This window comes from Oncorhynchus mykiss, chromosome 26 (genome assembly GCF_057628025.1).
Source record: "Oncorhynchus mykiss isolate SJ-2025 chromosome 26, ASM5762802v1, whole genome shotgun sequence".
Taxonomy (NCBI): Eukaryota; Metazoa; Chordata; class Actinopteri; order Salmoniformes; family Salmonidae; genus Oncorhynchus; species Oncorhynchus mykiss.
Genome location: NC_143047.1, coordinates 6839287 through 6856384, shown reverse-complemented (window position 1 = coordinate 6856384; position 17098 = coordinate 6839287). Strand labels below are relative to the sequence as shown.

Genomic DNA, 17098 nt, shown 5'->3' with positions numbered 1-17098 from the left:
TGGGAGGCTACTTTCAAGAATCTAAAATATATTTTGATTTGTTTTACACTTTTTTGGTTACTACATGATTCCATGTGTTATTTCATACTTTTAATGTCTTCACTATTATTCTACAATGTAGAAAACAGTAAAAATAAAGAAAAACCCTTGAATGAGTAGGTGTCCAAACTTTTGACTGGTACTGTATGTAAATTAGGTTTTTGCATTTAATTTTCAATAAATCAGCAAAAATGTCTAAAAACACGTTTTCATTTTGTCATTATGTGTGGATGACGGGTGAGAACACAAAATGCGGAATAGGTCAAGAGGTATGAATACTTTCTGAAGGCATTGTATTTGGCTGCAAATACTGAGGGGATTTATTCTAGCCTAATGCACCAAATCTCAGATTTTGCACATCATTGAGCACACGTTACATATCATGAAATACACTGAGTGTACAAAACATTAGGAGCAGGTGTGCTCCTTCAATGACATCGACTGACCAGGTGAATCGAGGTGAAAGCTATGATTCCTTATGCCACTTGTTAAATCCACTTCAAAATCAGTGTAGATGAAAGGGAGGATACGGGTTAAAGAAGAATTTTGACATGGATTATGTATGTGTGCCATACAGAGGGTAAACGGGCAAGTTGTAGATGGATTTAAATGGGGTATGGTAGTAGGTGCAAGGCACACCGGTTTGAGTGTGTCAAGAACTGCTAACGCTGCTAGGTATTTCACGCTCAACAGTTTTCGGTGTGTATCAAGAATGATCCACCACCCAAAGGACATCCAGCCAACTTGACACAACTGTGGGAAGCATTGGCGTCACATGGGCCAGCATCCCAAAGTGACACAGAAGGGCTAAAATGCATCCAACAACGCACTTAGCTTTAGTCGGTAAATCAACTTTAAAAACAATGGTTTTGGGAAATAGCTCGGAGATTTAACGATTCTCCTTTGAAGGTTGTAACGAAATTTAGCCTTAAGACGCTTTTGGGAAACTGGGCCCTGGTTGGCTAAGTTCATAGTTAGAACCTTCCCAAAACCATCATTATTAACGTTGCACTTCAGGCCGCTCGTAATCTAACGCCTGCCTGAATCAGGCCACTTGTAGAACAGGTAACATGCTGACAAAACCGGAACCGAGCGCGCATCCGCATGTGCCATTGAACACACGTTGATTTTGTTCACCCACATCAGAAGCGATCCGGTCTCGCAAGTTGAAATATCAAAACAAACTCTGAACCAATAATATTCATTTGGGGACAGGTCAAGAAGCATTAAACATTTATGTCAATTTAGCTAGCTAGCTTACTGTTGCTAACTAATTTGTCCTGGGATATAAACATTGGGTTGTTATTTTACCTGAAATGCACAAGGTCCACTACTCCGACAATTAATCCACAGATAAAAAGGGAAACAGAATTCATTTCTCATCATCTCTCCTCCTTCCTTCAGACTTCTTTTTACTTCACATGACAGTTGGCAACCAACTTTACAGTGCGTTACTACAACTGACAGGAGTGCGGACCTCAGTTAATCTTTCAATCACCCACGCGTTTATATGCTCCTAAAAACCAATGAGGAGATGGGAGAGGCCGGACTTCCAGCGCATTGAGGGTCACAAATAGAACTAATTTCTATTTTAGCGCCTGGCCATGCAGACGTGCGCGAGTAGTTAGCGACCGTTCCAACGACGCAATTAGCGACTGTTCTCTCTGTGTGGTGTTACATCTTCGGCAGTTGTAGGAAAGATGAATCTTAATTTTTTTTAATTTTTTTATTTTTTTAAAACACTCGTAAACCTAAGTTCCATCGATATCGAGAAACTGGGCACTGGACAGTTGGAGGTTAGGTAGCACATTCAAGTATCTACTGCATGTGGCAATGACATCGGGACATTGGCCTTAACGAAATGCCTGTCTTTATTTTTATTTAACCTTTGTCAGGCCATTCTGGTGGCTCCATCACCACCCCAGTCCCAAATGGACCAGAACATCTTCCTATTCCGCCAACCCACTGCCTTCCAGACTCTCCCTTGTCCTGATCCCTGGTCTGAGCTGGGGCACGAGGTTCAATCCAATCAGATTATACAGGACTGACCTCAACCTGGTCAATACTGACCAATAAGATTATACCGACAGTGATGACCAGTTTACAGCTCACAGCCCCACACAGACTGGTCCGACCTTAAAGCAAATCAGCGAAAGAGTGAGACTCAAGACAGGAGCTACATTACCCCACACCCAGAATAGCCTACACTGAGCAGTTAAACACGTTACCCAATACTAAACTGTCTCTTATACTCCTTGTTGTACTACACCACCACACAAACACAGTAATAAAACACTATTCAACTACAGTATACGTAACACTCCCACCACACACACACAAGCCACATCAATGCATTACTCGACACTATTCAACTCCATTCAAGCTACACATTAGAGGGGGATACAATACATGTGAATGCACCCAGTGTGCAAATATAGCAATGCCTGCACAAAGAACCTTGCAGAAACGTCAAACTCACACCTGCATGTGTTTGGTGAGTCCCATGATTGGGTGAATCTGTGACCACTGAAGAGTCATTGTCATGGATCATGTGGTCAGTCTGGTTCAGCCCGTGTGTGTGTGGTTGTATTGACCATAACCCAGAGTTGACTGTTCTGTCAGAGAGGTGGTGGGTCAGCAGGTCCAGTCCAGGACCGCTGTATTAGCTAGTCTAATCTCGCACAGCGGGAAGTTCCCCAAAGTACTGTACACACCGTTCCTTGTGTTCTATTGTACACACATTTTTCAGCAAGTGTGTGTGTTCATCAATGTACTGTTTACCACAGCAGAATATCCAGAACAGAGGTTTACCGTACAAAAGGCCCTCAGAGTTCTTTTAAAAAGTGTTAAAATAGCCACAGGACTATACTAAGTTCTGTCCTTGGTCCAAACAGGGTCTATCTGGAATCCAGAGCCCATGGATGGATCTCAAGTCTAATGGGTCTTCCTTTCCTTTCCTCATGTTATTTCCTTCATGTAGACTGATGTGATGAAACTGGACAGCGAAAAGAAAATGCCTAATCCACGGAGTTGCTGTCACCAGTCATGTGTCTTCAGGTCAGACTACGGAGATGCACCAAATGAACTGGACCATACTCTGGGCCTCCATCTACCCTCCCATAGTATGTGTATATCAGAATTTACCTTCAGTCTTCACAAAACCTGAGAACCAACCCTGTGTCCCTGAATGAAACCATACCCTTTGTGCGATTCCGAAGGGAATGTGGTCCTGTTTGTAGTAGTGTTCTTTGTCTCGATCTCGGTCGTGCCAGTGTTTGTTGATCAGAGATCCCATCCAGCCAATCATCCTGCCTGCCCCTTAGCCCCTGGCCCTTGTGGCAGTCACCCTCCTAAAGACAGACACACAATACCATGTGACCACTCTTACACGCCTATGTATTCCAAATAACTACAAATTAAATACAACGTAAACACACATGCAGACCCCTCCACAGGCCTGGTGGCCATCATAACATCCTCACTCTACCATCTGACAGCACACACACACACGCACGGTATCCACAGAAAGACATCGGTATCCGTAGCGACAGGCAGTAGCTGTTTACCAGCGGTATGGACAGGGTTAGGCCCCACCCACGAAGACACAGGAAACGCAGAATGGACGTTGCTATTAGCCACTGATCTAAGATCAGGTTATTTAACACCCCAACCTAACCTAAACCATTAGGCTGATTAAATAATACCTTACCCTGGACCAGTGGTAAGAGGCAACCTCTACCTCCTACACTCATTTACCCATAATCCTTTAAACCCCACGACAGATGGCCTCCTTTATAACACATCTTCCTCTGAGGAGAAGGATCAAGTTGTCCCTAACCACAGATCTAGGATCAGATCTATCACCATGGATCGATCTTCAAATCCTAGCTTTTAGCATTAGGGGGGAAATCCAAAACTGACCTTGGAGCAAGAACACCATCATTGGGAAGACTGGGGTGGTCACTTTAGGGATTTTGTCCTCACTTGCCTCCCCTTGTCCACCCCTTCTCCCCCTATGACTGCAGGATGGGTGATGGGTGGCCATTTGATCTTTGCTTCCTTCCCTCACCTAATTTCCACTCTTTCTACTCTCTGTATTCACAGCACAGACTATAACATCCGACACTTTGCTTAGACGGTAGTGCCGGCAAAATGAAAAGCAATCTCATTACTACAAAGCTCCAGTGAGCTCAGACACCCCCTGTGGCTTTTCCTAGGTTGTAGAAAATGAGTCTGTAGAGGCAAGGTAATGTGATATCATTGTGTAGATCTGTGGCTAAAGGCAACTTTTACACTGAGCTTGTGATACAGTATAGAGTTGTGGGTGCCTTTTTCGTTCATGCGGCTCACTGCCAGCCCCATAGGGGTTGGAAATAAAAAGAGTAAAGTCATTCAGCGAATCTAGATATTTACTGCTTCCAAGGTATTGTCCTCACAGAAACATACACGCACGCCTGACGCTTGTCAGGTTTCTAGGTTACCACAGTGACCACGCTCCCCATGGTTCGTTGAGCACAAGGCATGGTGTGTAGGATATGGTTACACACTCCTGTCGGCACTCTGCCTTCTATAGTATCAGCTGTCTACTCCATGCACCAGGAATACTGCAAAAACAACATGGCCCTAGTGCAGTTGTTGATATCAATGTTGAGGAACAGGGGGAGGACAGGAGGGGCTGGCTAGCTGTGATATACTGTGAGGAGCTACTGTTGCATGCCCCCCCCCCCCACTCTATGCTAGCGTTTAGCCTTACTCACTCATTCTAATATTTAATGACAGCACAGAGGGAGGGCTTAGCATAAAGCAGAGAGGATATAATGAGAACCCACCCCCCCGCCTCTCTCCCTCGTATTGTTTGTATATCCCTCAAGTATTTTTGGCCCTCTTATCGCTCTCCTTCCATTTGAGTGTATCCTCCGAGGATCCCTCCCTACTCTCTTCCTCTCCACAGTATGTGAATCTCACTAGCCAAGCTAGAGTTAAGACTCGCAGCTCTACCAGCTAACCTGCAATCCACTACTGCCTATACAAAACAAACAGTTCAAATTGATAAACTATCAAGCAATAAAAGCTCTACACAATCCTCTAACTAGCACAAAGAAAAAAATACAAATGAGTAGTCAGACCCTTTGCTATGTGACTCGGAATTGAGCTCAGGTGCATCTGGTTTCCATTGATCATCCTTGAGATGTTTCTACAACTTGATTAGAGTTCACCTGGGGTATAATTCAATTGATTGGACACGATTTGGAAAGGCACAAGCCTGTCTATATAAAGGTCCCACAGTTGACAGTGCATGTCAGAGCAAAAACCAAGCCATGAGGTCAAAGGAATTGGCCACAGAGCTCCGAGACATGATTGTGTCGAGGCACAGATCTGGGGAAGGGTACCAAAAAACATTCTGCGGCATTGAAGGTCCCCAAGAACACAATGGCCTCCAAGTTTGGAACCACCAAGACTCTTCCTAGAGACGGTCCCCCGGCCAAACTGAGTAATCGGGGAAGAAGGGCCTTGGTCAGGGAGGTGACCAAGAACTCGATGGTCACCGACAGAGCTCCAGAGTTCCTCTGTGGAGATGAAAGAAACTTCCAGAAGGACAACCATCGCTGCAACAGTCCACCAATCAGGCCTTTATGGTAGAGTGGCCAGATGGAAGACATTGCTCAGTAAAAGGCACATGACAGGAGGAAACCTGGCACCATCCCGACAGTGAAGCATGGTGGTGGAAGCATCATGCTGTATGGATGTTTTTCCAGCGGCAGGGACTTGGAGACTAGTCAGGATCGAGGGAAAGATGAACGGAGCAAAGTACAGAGAGATCCTTGGTGATGATGTCCCAGATGTGCTCAATTGGATTCAGGTCTGGGGAACGGGCGGGCCAGTCCATAGAATCAATGCCTTCCTCTTGCAGGAACTGCTGACACACTCCAGCCACATGAGGTCTAGCATTGTCTTGCATTAGGAGGAACCCAGGGCCAACCGCACCAGCATGTGGTCTCACAAGGGGTCTGAGGATCTCATCTCGGTACCTAATGGCAGTCAGGCTACCTCTGACAAGCACATGGAGGGCTGTGCGGCCCCCCAAATAAATACCACCCCACACCATGACTGACCCACCGCCAAACCGGTCATGCTGGAGGATGGTGCAGGCAGCAGAACATTCTCCACGGCGTCTCCAGACTCTGTCAAATACAATACCTTGCGAAAGTATTCGGACCCCTTGAACTTTGCGACCTTTTGCCACATTTCAGGCTTCAAACATAAAAATATAAAACTGTATTTTTTTGTGAAGAATCAACAACAAGTGGGACACAATCATGAAGTGTAACAACATGTAACAATATTGGATATTTCAAACTTTTTTAACAAATCAAAAACTGAAAAATTGGGCGTGCAAAATTATTCAGCCCCTTTACTTTCAGTGCAGCAAACTCTCTCCAGAAGTTCAGTGAGGATCTCTGAATGATCCAATGTTGACCTAAATGACTAATGATGATAAATACAATCCACCTGTGTGTAATCAAGTCTCCGTATAAATGCACCTGCACTGTGATAGTCTCAGAGGTCCGTTAAAAGCGAAGAGAGCATCATGAAGAACAAGGAACACACCAGGCAGGTCTGAGATACTGTTGTGAAGAAGTTTAAAGCCGGATTTGGATACAAAAAGATTTCCCAAGCTTTAAACATCCCAAGGAGCACTGTGCAAGCGATACTATTGAAATGGAAGGAGTATCAGACCACTGCAAATCTACCAAGACCTGGCCGTCCCTCTAAACTTTCAGCTCATACAAGGAGAAGACTGATCAGAGATGCAGCCAAGAGGCCCATGATCACTCTGGATGAACTGCAGAGATCTACAGCTGAGGTGGGAGACTCTGTCCATAGGACAACAATCAGTCGTATATTGCACAAATCTGACCTTTATGGAAGAGTGGCAAGAAGAAAGCCATTTCTTAAAGATATCCATAAAAAGTGTAGTTTAAAGTTTGCCACAAGCCACCTGGGAGACACACCAAACATGTGGAAGAAGGTGCTCTGGTCAGATGAAACCAAAATTGAACTTTTTGGCAACAATGCAAAATGTTATGTTTGGCGTAAAAGCAACACAGCTCATTACCTTGAACACACCATCCCCACTGTCAAACATGGTGGTGGCAGCATCATGGTTTGGGCCTGCTTTTCTTCAGCAGGGACAGGGAAGATGGTTAAAATTGATGGGAAGATGGATGGAGCCAAATACAGGACCATTCTGGAAGAAAACCTGATGGAGTCTGCAAAAGACCTGAGACTGGGACGGAGATTTGTCGTCCAACAAGACAATGATCCAAAACATAAAGCAAAATCTACAATGGAATGGTTCAAAAATAAACATATCCAGGTGTTAGAATGGCCAAGTCAAAGTCCAGACCTGAATCCAATCGAGAATCTGTGGAAAGAACTGAAAACTGCTGTTCACAAATGCTCTCCATCCAACCTCACTGAGCTCGAGCTGTTTTGCAAGGAGGAATGGGAAAAAATTTCAGTCTCTCGATGTGCAAAACTGATAGAGACATACCCCAAGCGACTTACAGCTGTAATCGCAGCAAAAGGTGGCGCTACAAAGTATTAACTTAAGGGGGCTGAATAATTTTGCACGCCCAATTTTTCAGTTTTTGATTTGTTAAAAAAGTTTGAAATATCCAATAAATGTAATTCCACTTCATGATTGTGTCCCACTTGTTGTTGATTCTTCACAAAAAAATACAGTTTTATATATTTATGTTTGAAGCCTGAAATGTGGCAAAAGGTCGCAAAGTTCAAGGGGGCCGAATACTTTCGCAAGGCACTGTATGTCACATGTGTTCAGTGTGAACCTGCTTTCATCTGTGAAGAGCACAGGGCGCCAGTGGCGAATTTGCCAATCTTGGTGTTCTCTGGCAAATGCCAAACGTCCTGCACGGTGTTGGGCTGTAAGCACAACCCCCACCTGTGGACGTCGGGCCCTCATACCACCCACATGGAGTCTGTTTCTACCGTTTGAGCAGACACATGCCCATTTGTGGCCTGCTGGAGGTCATTTTGCAGGGCTCTGGCAGTGCTCCTCCTGCTCCTCCTTGCACAAAGGCGGAGGTAGCGGTCCTGCTGCCGGGTTGTTGCCCTCCTACGGCCTCCTCCACGTCTCCTGATGTACTGGCCTGTCTCCTGGTAGCGCCTCCATGCCCTGGACACTACGCTGACAGACACAGCAAACCTTCTTGCCACAGCTCGCATTGATGTGCCATCCTGGATGAGCTGCACTACCTGAGCCAGTTGTGTGGGTTGTAGACTCCGTCTCATGCTACCACTAGAGTGAAAGCACCGCCAGCATTCAAAAGTGACCAAAACTTCAGCCAGGAAGCATAGGAACTGAGAAGTGGTCTGTGGTCACCACCTGCAGAACCACACTTTTATTGGGGGTGTCTTGCTAATAGCCTATAATTTCCACCTGCTGTCTATTCCATTTGCACAACAGCATGTGAAATTTATTGTCAATCAGTGTTGCTTCCTAAGTGGACAGTTTGATTTCACAGAAGTATGATTGACTTGGAGTTACATTGTGTTGTTGAAGTGTTCCCTTTATTTTTTTGAGCAGTGTATACACACACACACACACACACACACACACTACCGTTCAAAAGTTTGGGGTCACTTAGAAATGTCCTTGTTTTCCATGAAAACATACAAGAAATTAGTTGCAAAATGAATAGGAAATATAGTCAAGACGTTGACAAGATTATAAATAATGATTTTGAATTAAAAAAAATAATTGTGTCCTTCAAAACTGCTTTCGTCAAAGAATCCTCCATTTGCAGCAACTACAGCCTTGCAGACGTTTGGCATTCTAGTTGTCAATTTGTTGAAATTTTTCACCCCATGCTTCCTGAAGCACCTCCCACAAGTTGGATTGGCTTGATGGGCACTTCTTACGTACCATACGGTGAAGCTGCTCCCACAATATCTGAATAGGGTTGAGATCCGGTGACTGCTGGCCACTCCATTATAGACAGAATACCAGCTGACTGCTTCTTCCTTAAATAGTTATTGCATAGTTTGGAGCTGTGCTTTGGGTCATTGTCCTGTTGTAGGAGGAAATTTGGCTCCAATTAAGCACAGGGTATGGCATGGCGTTGCAAAATGGGGTGATATCCTTCCTTGTTCAAGATGCCTTTTAGCCTGTACAAGTCTCCCAGTTTACCACCACCAAAGCACCCCCAGACCATCACATTGCCTCCACCATGCTTGACAGACAGCATCAAGCACTCCTCCAGCATCTTTTCATTTTTTCTGCATCTCACAAACTTAAATATATCTGTGCATAACACTTTCTTCCAATCTTTCTATGTCCAGTGTCTGTTCTTTTGCCCATCTTAATATTTTCTTTGAATTGGCCAGTCTGAGATATGGCTTTTTCTTCGCAACTCTGCCTAGAAGGCCAGCATCACGGAGTCACCTCTTCACTGTTGATGTTGAGACTGGTGTTTTGCGGGTACTATTTAATGGAGCTGCCAGTTGAGGACTTGTGAGGAGTCTGTTTCTCAAACTAGACACTCTAAAGTACTTGTCCTCTTGCTCAGTTGTGCAACAGGGCCTCCCACTCCTAATTCAATTCTGGTTAGAGCTGTTCTGTGAAGGGAGTAGTACAAAGTGTTGTACGAGATCTTCAGTTCCTTGGCAAATTTCTCTCATGGAATAGCCTTCATTTCTCAGAACAAGAATAGGCCGACGAGTTTCAGAAGAAAGTTCTTTGTTTCTGGCAATTTTGAGCCTGTAATCGAACCCACAAATGCTGATGCTCCAGATACTCAAATAGTCTAAAGAAGGCCAGTGTAATTGCTTCTTTAAATCAGCACAACATCTTTCAGCTGTGCTAACAGAATTACAAAAGGGATTTCTAATGATCAATTAGCCCTTTAAAATTATAAACTTGGATTAGTGAACACAACGTGCCATTGGAACACAGGAGTGATCGTTGCTGGTAAATGTAGATATTCCATATAAATATCAGCCATTTCCAGCTACAATAGTCATTTACAACATTAACAATGTCTACACTGTATTTCTGATCAATTATGTTATTTTAATGGAACAACAATTTGCTTCGCTTTCAAAGAAAAATATATTTCTAAGTGACCCCAAACTTTTGAACGGTAGTGCGTGCGTGTGGATATATATAACTCAGCTAAAAAAGAAAACATGCCTTTTTCAGGACCCTGTCTTTCAAAGATAATTTGTAAAAATCCAAATAACTTCACAGATCTTCATTGTAAAGGGTTTAAACACTGTTCCCATGCTTGTTCAATGAACCATAAACAATTAATGAGCTTGCACCTGTGGAACGGTCGTTAAGACACTAACAGCTTACAGACGGTAGGCAATTAAGGTCACAGTTATGAAAACTTAGGACACTAGAGAGGCCTTTTTACTGACTCTGAAAAACACCAAAAGAATGATGTTCATTGTCCCTGCTCATCTACGTGAACGTGCCATTGGCATGCTGCAAGGAGAAATGAGGACTGTGGATGTGGCCAGGGCAATACATTGCAATGTCCGTACTGTGAGACGCTTAAGACTGGGAGACAGGACGGACAGCTGATCGTCCTCGCAGTGGCAGACTATATGTAACAACACCTGCACAGGATCAGTACATCCGAACATCACACCTGCGAGACAGGTTCAGGATGGCAACAACTGCCCGAGTTACACCAGGAATGCACAATCCCTCCATCAGTGCTCAGACTGTCCACAAAATGCTGAGAAGCTGGACTGAGGGCTTGCAGGTCTGTTGTAAGGCAGGTCCTCACCAGACATTACCGGTAACAACGTCACCTATGGGCACAAACCCACCGTCGCTGGACCAGACAGGACTGGCAATAATTGCTCTTCACTGACGAGTCGCGATTTTGTCTCACCAGGGGTGATGGTCGGATTCGCGTTTATCGTCTAAGGAATGATCGTTACACCGAGGCCTGTACTCTGGAGCGGGATCGAATTGGAGATGGAGGGTCCGTCATGGTCTGGGGTGGCGTGTCACAGCATCATCGGACTGAGCTTATTGTCATTACAGGCAATCTCAATTACCCTCCAGCATGACAATTAGTGGTCGACCGATTAATCGGAATGGCCGATTAATTAGGGCCAATTTCAAGTTTTCATAACTTGGTCATTTTTTTTTTTACAGCTTTAATCTTTATTTAACTGGGCAAGTCAGTTAAGAACATTCTTATTTTCAATTACGGCCTAGGAACGGTGGGTTAACTGCCTCGTTCAGGGGCAGAATGACAGATTTTCACCTTGTCAGCTCGGGGGATTCAATCTTGCAACCTTACAGTTAACTAGTCCAACGCTATAAAGACCTGCTTCTCCTCTCTCTCGTTGCACTCCACAAGGAGACTGCCTGTTACGCGAATGCAGTAAGCCAAGGTATGCTAGCATTAAACTTATCTTATAAAAACAATCAATCAATCACTCACTAGTTAACTACACATGGTTGATATTACTAGATATTATCTAGCGTGTCCTGCCTTGCATATCATCTGACTGAGCATACAAGCATACAAGTATCTAAGTATCTGACTGAGCGGTGGTAGGCAGAAGCAGGCGCTTAAACATTAATTCAAACAGCACTTTCTTTGCGTTTTGCCAGCAGCTCTTTGTTGTGCATCAAGCATTGCGCTGTTTATGACTTCAAGCCTATCAACTCCCGAGATGAGGCTGGTGTAAACGAAGTGAAATGGCTAGCTAGTTAGCGAGCACTAATAGCGTTTCAAACGTCACTCGCTCTGAGCCTGGGAGTGGTTGTTTCTCTTGCTCTGCATGGGTAACGCTGCTTCAAGGGTGGCTGTTGTCAATGTGTTCCTGGTTCGAGCCCAGGGAGGAGCGAGGAGAGGGACAGAAGCTATACTGTTACACTGGCAATACTAAAGTGCCTATAAGAACATCCAATAGTCAAAGGTTCATGAAATACAAATGGTATAGAGGGAAATAGTCCTATAATGACAACCTAAAACTTCTTACCTGGGAATATTGAAGACTTATGTTAAAAGGAACCACCAGCTTTCATATGTTCTCATGTTCTAAGCAAGGAACTTAAACGTTAGCTTTCTTACATGGCACATATTGCACTTTTACTTTCTTCTCCAACACTTTGTTTTTGCATTATTTAAACCAAATTGAACATGTTTCATTATTTATTTGAGGCTAAATTGATTTTATTGATGTATTATATTAAGTTAAAATAAGTGTTAATTCAGTATTGTTCTAATTGTCATTAAATATATATATTATTATTTTTTTTAATTTATTTTATTTATTTTTTATTTTTATTTTATTTTTTTAAATCGGTATCGGCTTTTTCGGTCCTCCAATAATCGAAAAAAAAAATCATAATCTGTCGACCTCTAATGACAATGCCACCAGCCATACTGCTCGTTCTGTGCGTGATTTCCTGCAAGACAGGAATGTCAGTGTTTTGCCATGGCCAGCGAAGAGCCCGGATCTCAATCCCATTGAGCACGTCTGGGACCTGATGGATTGGAGGGCGATGGCTAGGGCCATTCCCCCCCAGAAATGTCCGGGAAATTGCAGGTGCCTTGGTGGAAGAGCGTGGTAACATCTCACAGCAAGAACGGGCAAATCTGGTGCAGTCCATGAGGAGGAGATGCACTGCAGTACTTAATGCAGCTGGTGGCCACACCAGATACTGACTCTTACTTTTGATTTGGACACATTATTCCATTTCTGTTAGTCGCATATCTGTAGAACTTGTTCAGTTTATGTCTTAGTTGTTGAATCTTAAGTTCGTACAAATATTTACACGTTAAGTTTGCTGAAAATAAACGCAGTTGACAGTGAGACACAGACACACACCTTCAAATTAGTGGATTCGGCTATTTTTAGCCACACCCGTTGCTGACAGGTGTATAAAAGTGAGCACACATCCATGCAATGTGTGGCTAAAAAGCGTTCTCTGGAGTGATGAATCACGCTCACCATCTGGCAGTCCGAAAGACAAATCTGGGTTTGGCGGATGCCAGCAGAACACTACCTGCCCCAATGCATAGTGCCAACTGTAAAGTTTGGTGGAGGAGGAATAATGGTATGGGGCTAGGCCCCTTAGTTCAAGTGAAGGGAGACCTTAACGCAACAGCATGCAATGACATTCAAGATGATTCTGTGCTTCCAATTTTGTAGCAACAGTTTGGGGAAGGCCCTTTCCTGTTTCGGCATGACAATGACCCTGTGCAAAAAGCGGGGTCCATACAGAATTGGTTTGTCGAGATCGGTGTGGAAGAACTTGACTGGCCTGCACAGAGCCCTGTACTCAACCCCATCAGACACCTTTGGGATGAATTGAACGACGACTGTGAGCCAGGCCTAATCGCCCAACATCAGTGCCCGACATCACTAACACTCGTGGCTGAACGGAAGCAAGTCCCCTCAGCAATATTCCAACATCTAGAGGAAAGCCTTCCCAGAAGAGTGTGGTCTGTTATAGCAGCAAAGGGTGGACCAATTCTACATTAATGTCTATGATTTTGGAATGACGAGCATGTGTCCACATACTTTTGGTCATGTAGTGAGAGTGAGCGAGCGATAGAGATACACAGTTGAAGTTGGAAGTTAACATACACCTTAGCCGAATATATTTAAACTCAGTTTTTCACAATTCCTGACATTTAAAAATTCTCTGTCTTAGGTCAGTTAGGATCACCACTTTATTTTAAAAATGCGAAGTGTCAGATTAATAGTAGAGAGAATTATTTCAGCTTTTATTTCTTTCATCACATTCCCAGTGGGTCAGAAGTTAACATACTAATTGAGTGTATTTGGTAGCATTGTCTTTAAATTGTTTAACTTGGGTCAAACGTTTCAGGTAGCCTTTCACAAGCTTCCCACAATAAGTTGGGTGAATTTTGGCCCATTCCTCCTGACAGAGCTGGCCTCCTTGCTCGCACACGCTTTTTCAGTTCTGCCAACACAAATTTTCTATAGGATTGAGGTCTGGGCTTTGTGATGGTCACTCCAATACCTTGACTTTGTTGTCCTTTAGCCATTTTGCCACAACTTTGGAAGTATGCTTGGGGTCCTTGTCCATTTGGAAGACCCATTTACGACCAAGCTTTAACTTCCTGACTGATGTCTTGAGATGTTGATGTCATGATGCCATCTATTTTGTGAAGTGCACCAGTCCCTCCTGCAGCAAAGCACCCCCACAACATGATGCTGCCACCCCCGTGCTTCACAGTGGGGATGGTATTCTTTGGCTTGCAGGCCTCCCCCCTTTTTCCTCCAAACATAACGATGGTCATTATGACCAAACAGTTCTATTTCTGTTTCATCAGACCAGAGGACATTTCTCCAAAAAGTACAATATTTCTCCCCATGTGCAGTTGCAAACCGTAGTCTGGCTTTTTTATGGCGGTTTTGGAGCAGTGGCTTCTTCCTCGCTGAGCAGCCTTTCAGGTTATGTCGATATAGGACTTGTTTTACTGTGGATATAGATACTTTTGTACCGGTTTCCTCCAGCATTTTCACAAGGTCCTTTGCTGCTGTTCTGGGGCAATTTGCACTTTTCTCACCATTCATCTCTAGGAGACAGAACGTGTCTCCTTCCTGAGCGGTATGACAGCTGCATGTTCCCATGGTGTTTATACTTGCATACTATTGTTTGTACAGATGAACGTGGTACCTTAAGGCGTTTGGAAATTGCTCCCAAGGATGAACCAGACTTGTGGAGGTCTACAAAAGAAAATTCTGAGTTCTTGGCTGATTTATTTAGATTTTCCCATGATGTCAAGTATAGCGACACGGAGTTTGAAGGTAGGCCTTGAAATACATCCACAGGTACACTTCCAATTGACTCAAATGATGTCAATTAGCATTTCAGAAGCTTCTAAAGCCATAACATACTTTTCTGGAATTTTACAAGGCACAGTCAACTTAGTGTATGTAAACTTCTGACCCACTGGAATTGTGATACAGTGAATTATAAGTGAAATAATCTGTCTGTAAACAGTTGGAAAAATGACTTGTGTCATACACAAAGCAGATGTCCTAACCCGACTTGTCAAAACTATAGTTTTGTTGAAAAATATCTCCAACCTAAGTGTATGTAAACTTCCGACTTCAACTGTATGTATGAACAGATGCTGTGTGGGTGAATGGATGATCTCCGCATGTGTATTTCCCACTGTAAAAGCATGGAGGTGGTGGTGTGATGGTGCTATGCTGGTGACACGGTATGTGATTTATTTAGAATTCATGGCACACTTAACCAGCATGTATGTGTGTGTTGAATCAGTGTTTCCCTCAGGGCTACATAGCTTTTGTCTATGTGTCCTTCTGCTACGACAACAGGGAGATGACCATAGAATGAAAAACCACCAGGCACACTAAACTTGAAATAGACTACAGTCAAAAATATTGCAAATGAACAAAGACCGTTTATGGCTATGAAAATAGGAATAGAGAAACAGTCCAACAAGCCCCTTTTCTCAGTCTCGTTGTGGGGCGAGGGCTTTCAGTCTAACACAGCTACAGATCCACTGTCTGAGCAGGCTCTTCCTGGGAACCATAAAGCCCTGTTTATTGGAACATTCCTGACGAAGGGGTTAAGGATTTGAGTTTTAATAATCACAAAACACATTTCACTATGCTTTCACTGCCCTGTAAGGGGGCTTTGACAGACCCAATTATGAGGACTGTTTTAGTGCTCCTAGAGAGAGAGACAAGGGCTTTGTATCACTAACAAAGAGCTCTTTAAAATTTACCAGCCTATAACATACATTATTTAAACACACAAGGCTATAGGGAGTCTGACAGCACAAGCTTCCTGTGGTCAGGCAGTATGTCACTGTCTAGCTCCTACTGTACAGTCAGATGGCCTGAAGCCCCCCCTTGAAGTAGAGCTTAGCGATATGGCCTGAAAATCATCTCGATTTAATATATTTATACACACACACACACACACACACACACACACACACACACACACACACACACACACACACACATATATATTAGTGAATAAATAAGCCTTCCACAACCATAGGTAATAATTTAATTATTTTATCAAAATAGTTTAACCTGCTTTTTTGCAATAATCACTGATCTGGCTTTCAAGTCTATGAAAATGACATTTTTGTTAAAAATGTAACCTGAACCATGCACAATGCACTAATAATGAGCAGATTTACTTGTATTGTCATGAGTATTGTCCTGGAGGCAGAACTGAGTGATTTTCCCTTAAAGTCAAAATTGGCTATTTTGTAAAAATTCATATAAACAAAAAAAATTTGCTTTTGGTCTTAAAGGGATACTTTGGGATTTTGGCAGTGTAGCACTTTATCTACTTCCTCAGAGTCAGATGAACTCTGAGGAAGTGGATACCACTTGTATGGTCTCTGTATCCAGTATGAAGGAAGTTGGAGGTAATTGCAAGCCAATGCTAACTAGAGTTAGAACAATGGTTGGAAGTCTACGGTAACTACTTGCATGCTAGCAGTTACCCATAGACTTCCAGACGTTGCGCTAACGCTAGTTAACAATTACGCTAACGCTAGTTAGCAACTTCCTTCAAACTGCAAAGAGAAAGAAGTATTGTATAAAAAGGGTATCCACTGGTTCATCTGACTCTGGGGAAGTAGATAAAGGGCTTCATTGCCGATATCCAAAAGTGTCCCTTTAGTTTAAGGTTAAGCATTAGGGTTAGCAATGTGGTTAGGGTTAAGGTTAGGTTTTCAGATTTTATGACTGTGCCAGCTAATGACCACTCTGCAGAGCTGCCTCCAGAACAAGATTAATTACAAAAAACCACTAACCTGCTAATAATGACCAACTTCTTAGTAGGCATTATAGAAAATTAAAGGAAAACCCCAGCCCAAAACTACATTTTGGTATTTCTTTCATTAGACCATTGTTTTAGCAATCAAGTTGTCAAGAAACTGCATCGTACTGGCTGTACTTCGAGAGTCAGTCTTGGAAGCTGGATTGCTGATATGCAAAACATTTTGGGACTACATCAACAATGGACTAAGGAAGC

At 43.4% G+C, this 17098-nt stretch overlaps 1 protein-coding gene across 12 annotated transcripts in view; it reads right to left on the bottom strand.

The window, feature by feature from the left end:
• The window catches only part of LOC110506284 (kinesin-like protein KIFC3), a 72491-nt gene that overhangs the window by 26808 nt on the left and 28585 nt on the right, over positions 1-17098 (bottom strand). Inside the window, exon 1 of one of the 12 annotated variants that reach the window (XM_090221758.1) lies at positions 3239-3549. The exons of 10 other annotated variants lie outside the window; for them this stretch is intronic. In XM_090221758.1, coding sequence (XP_090077884.1) covers positions 3239-3346 — 108 coding nt within the window. In that variant the 5' untranslated portion in view covers positions 3347-3549. Of the gene's footprint in view, positions 1-3238; positions 3550-17098 lie in introns of those variants that run through there. One more of the 12 variants, XM_090221757.1, reaches the window with a different exon arrangement.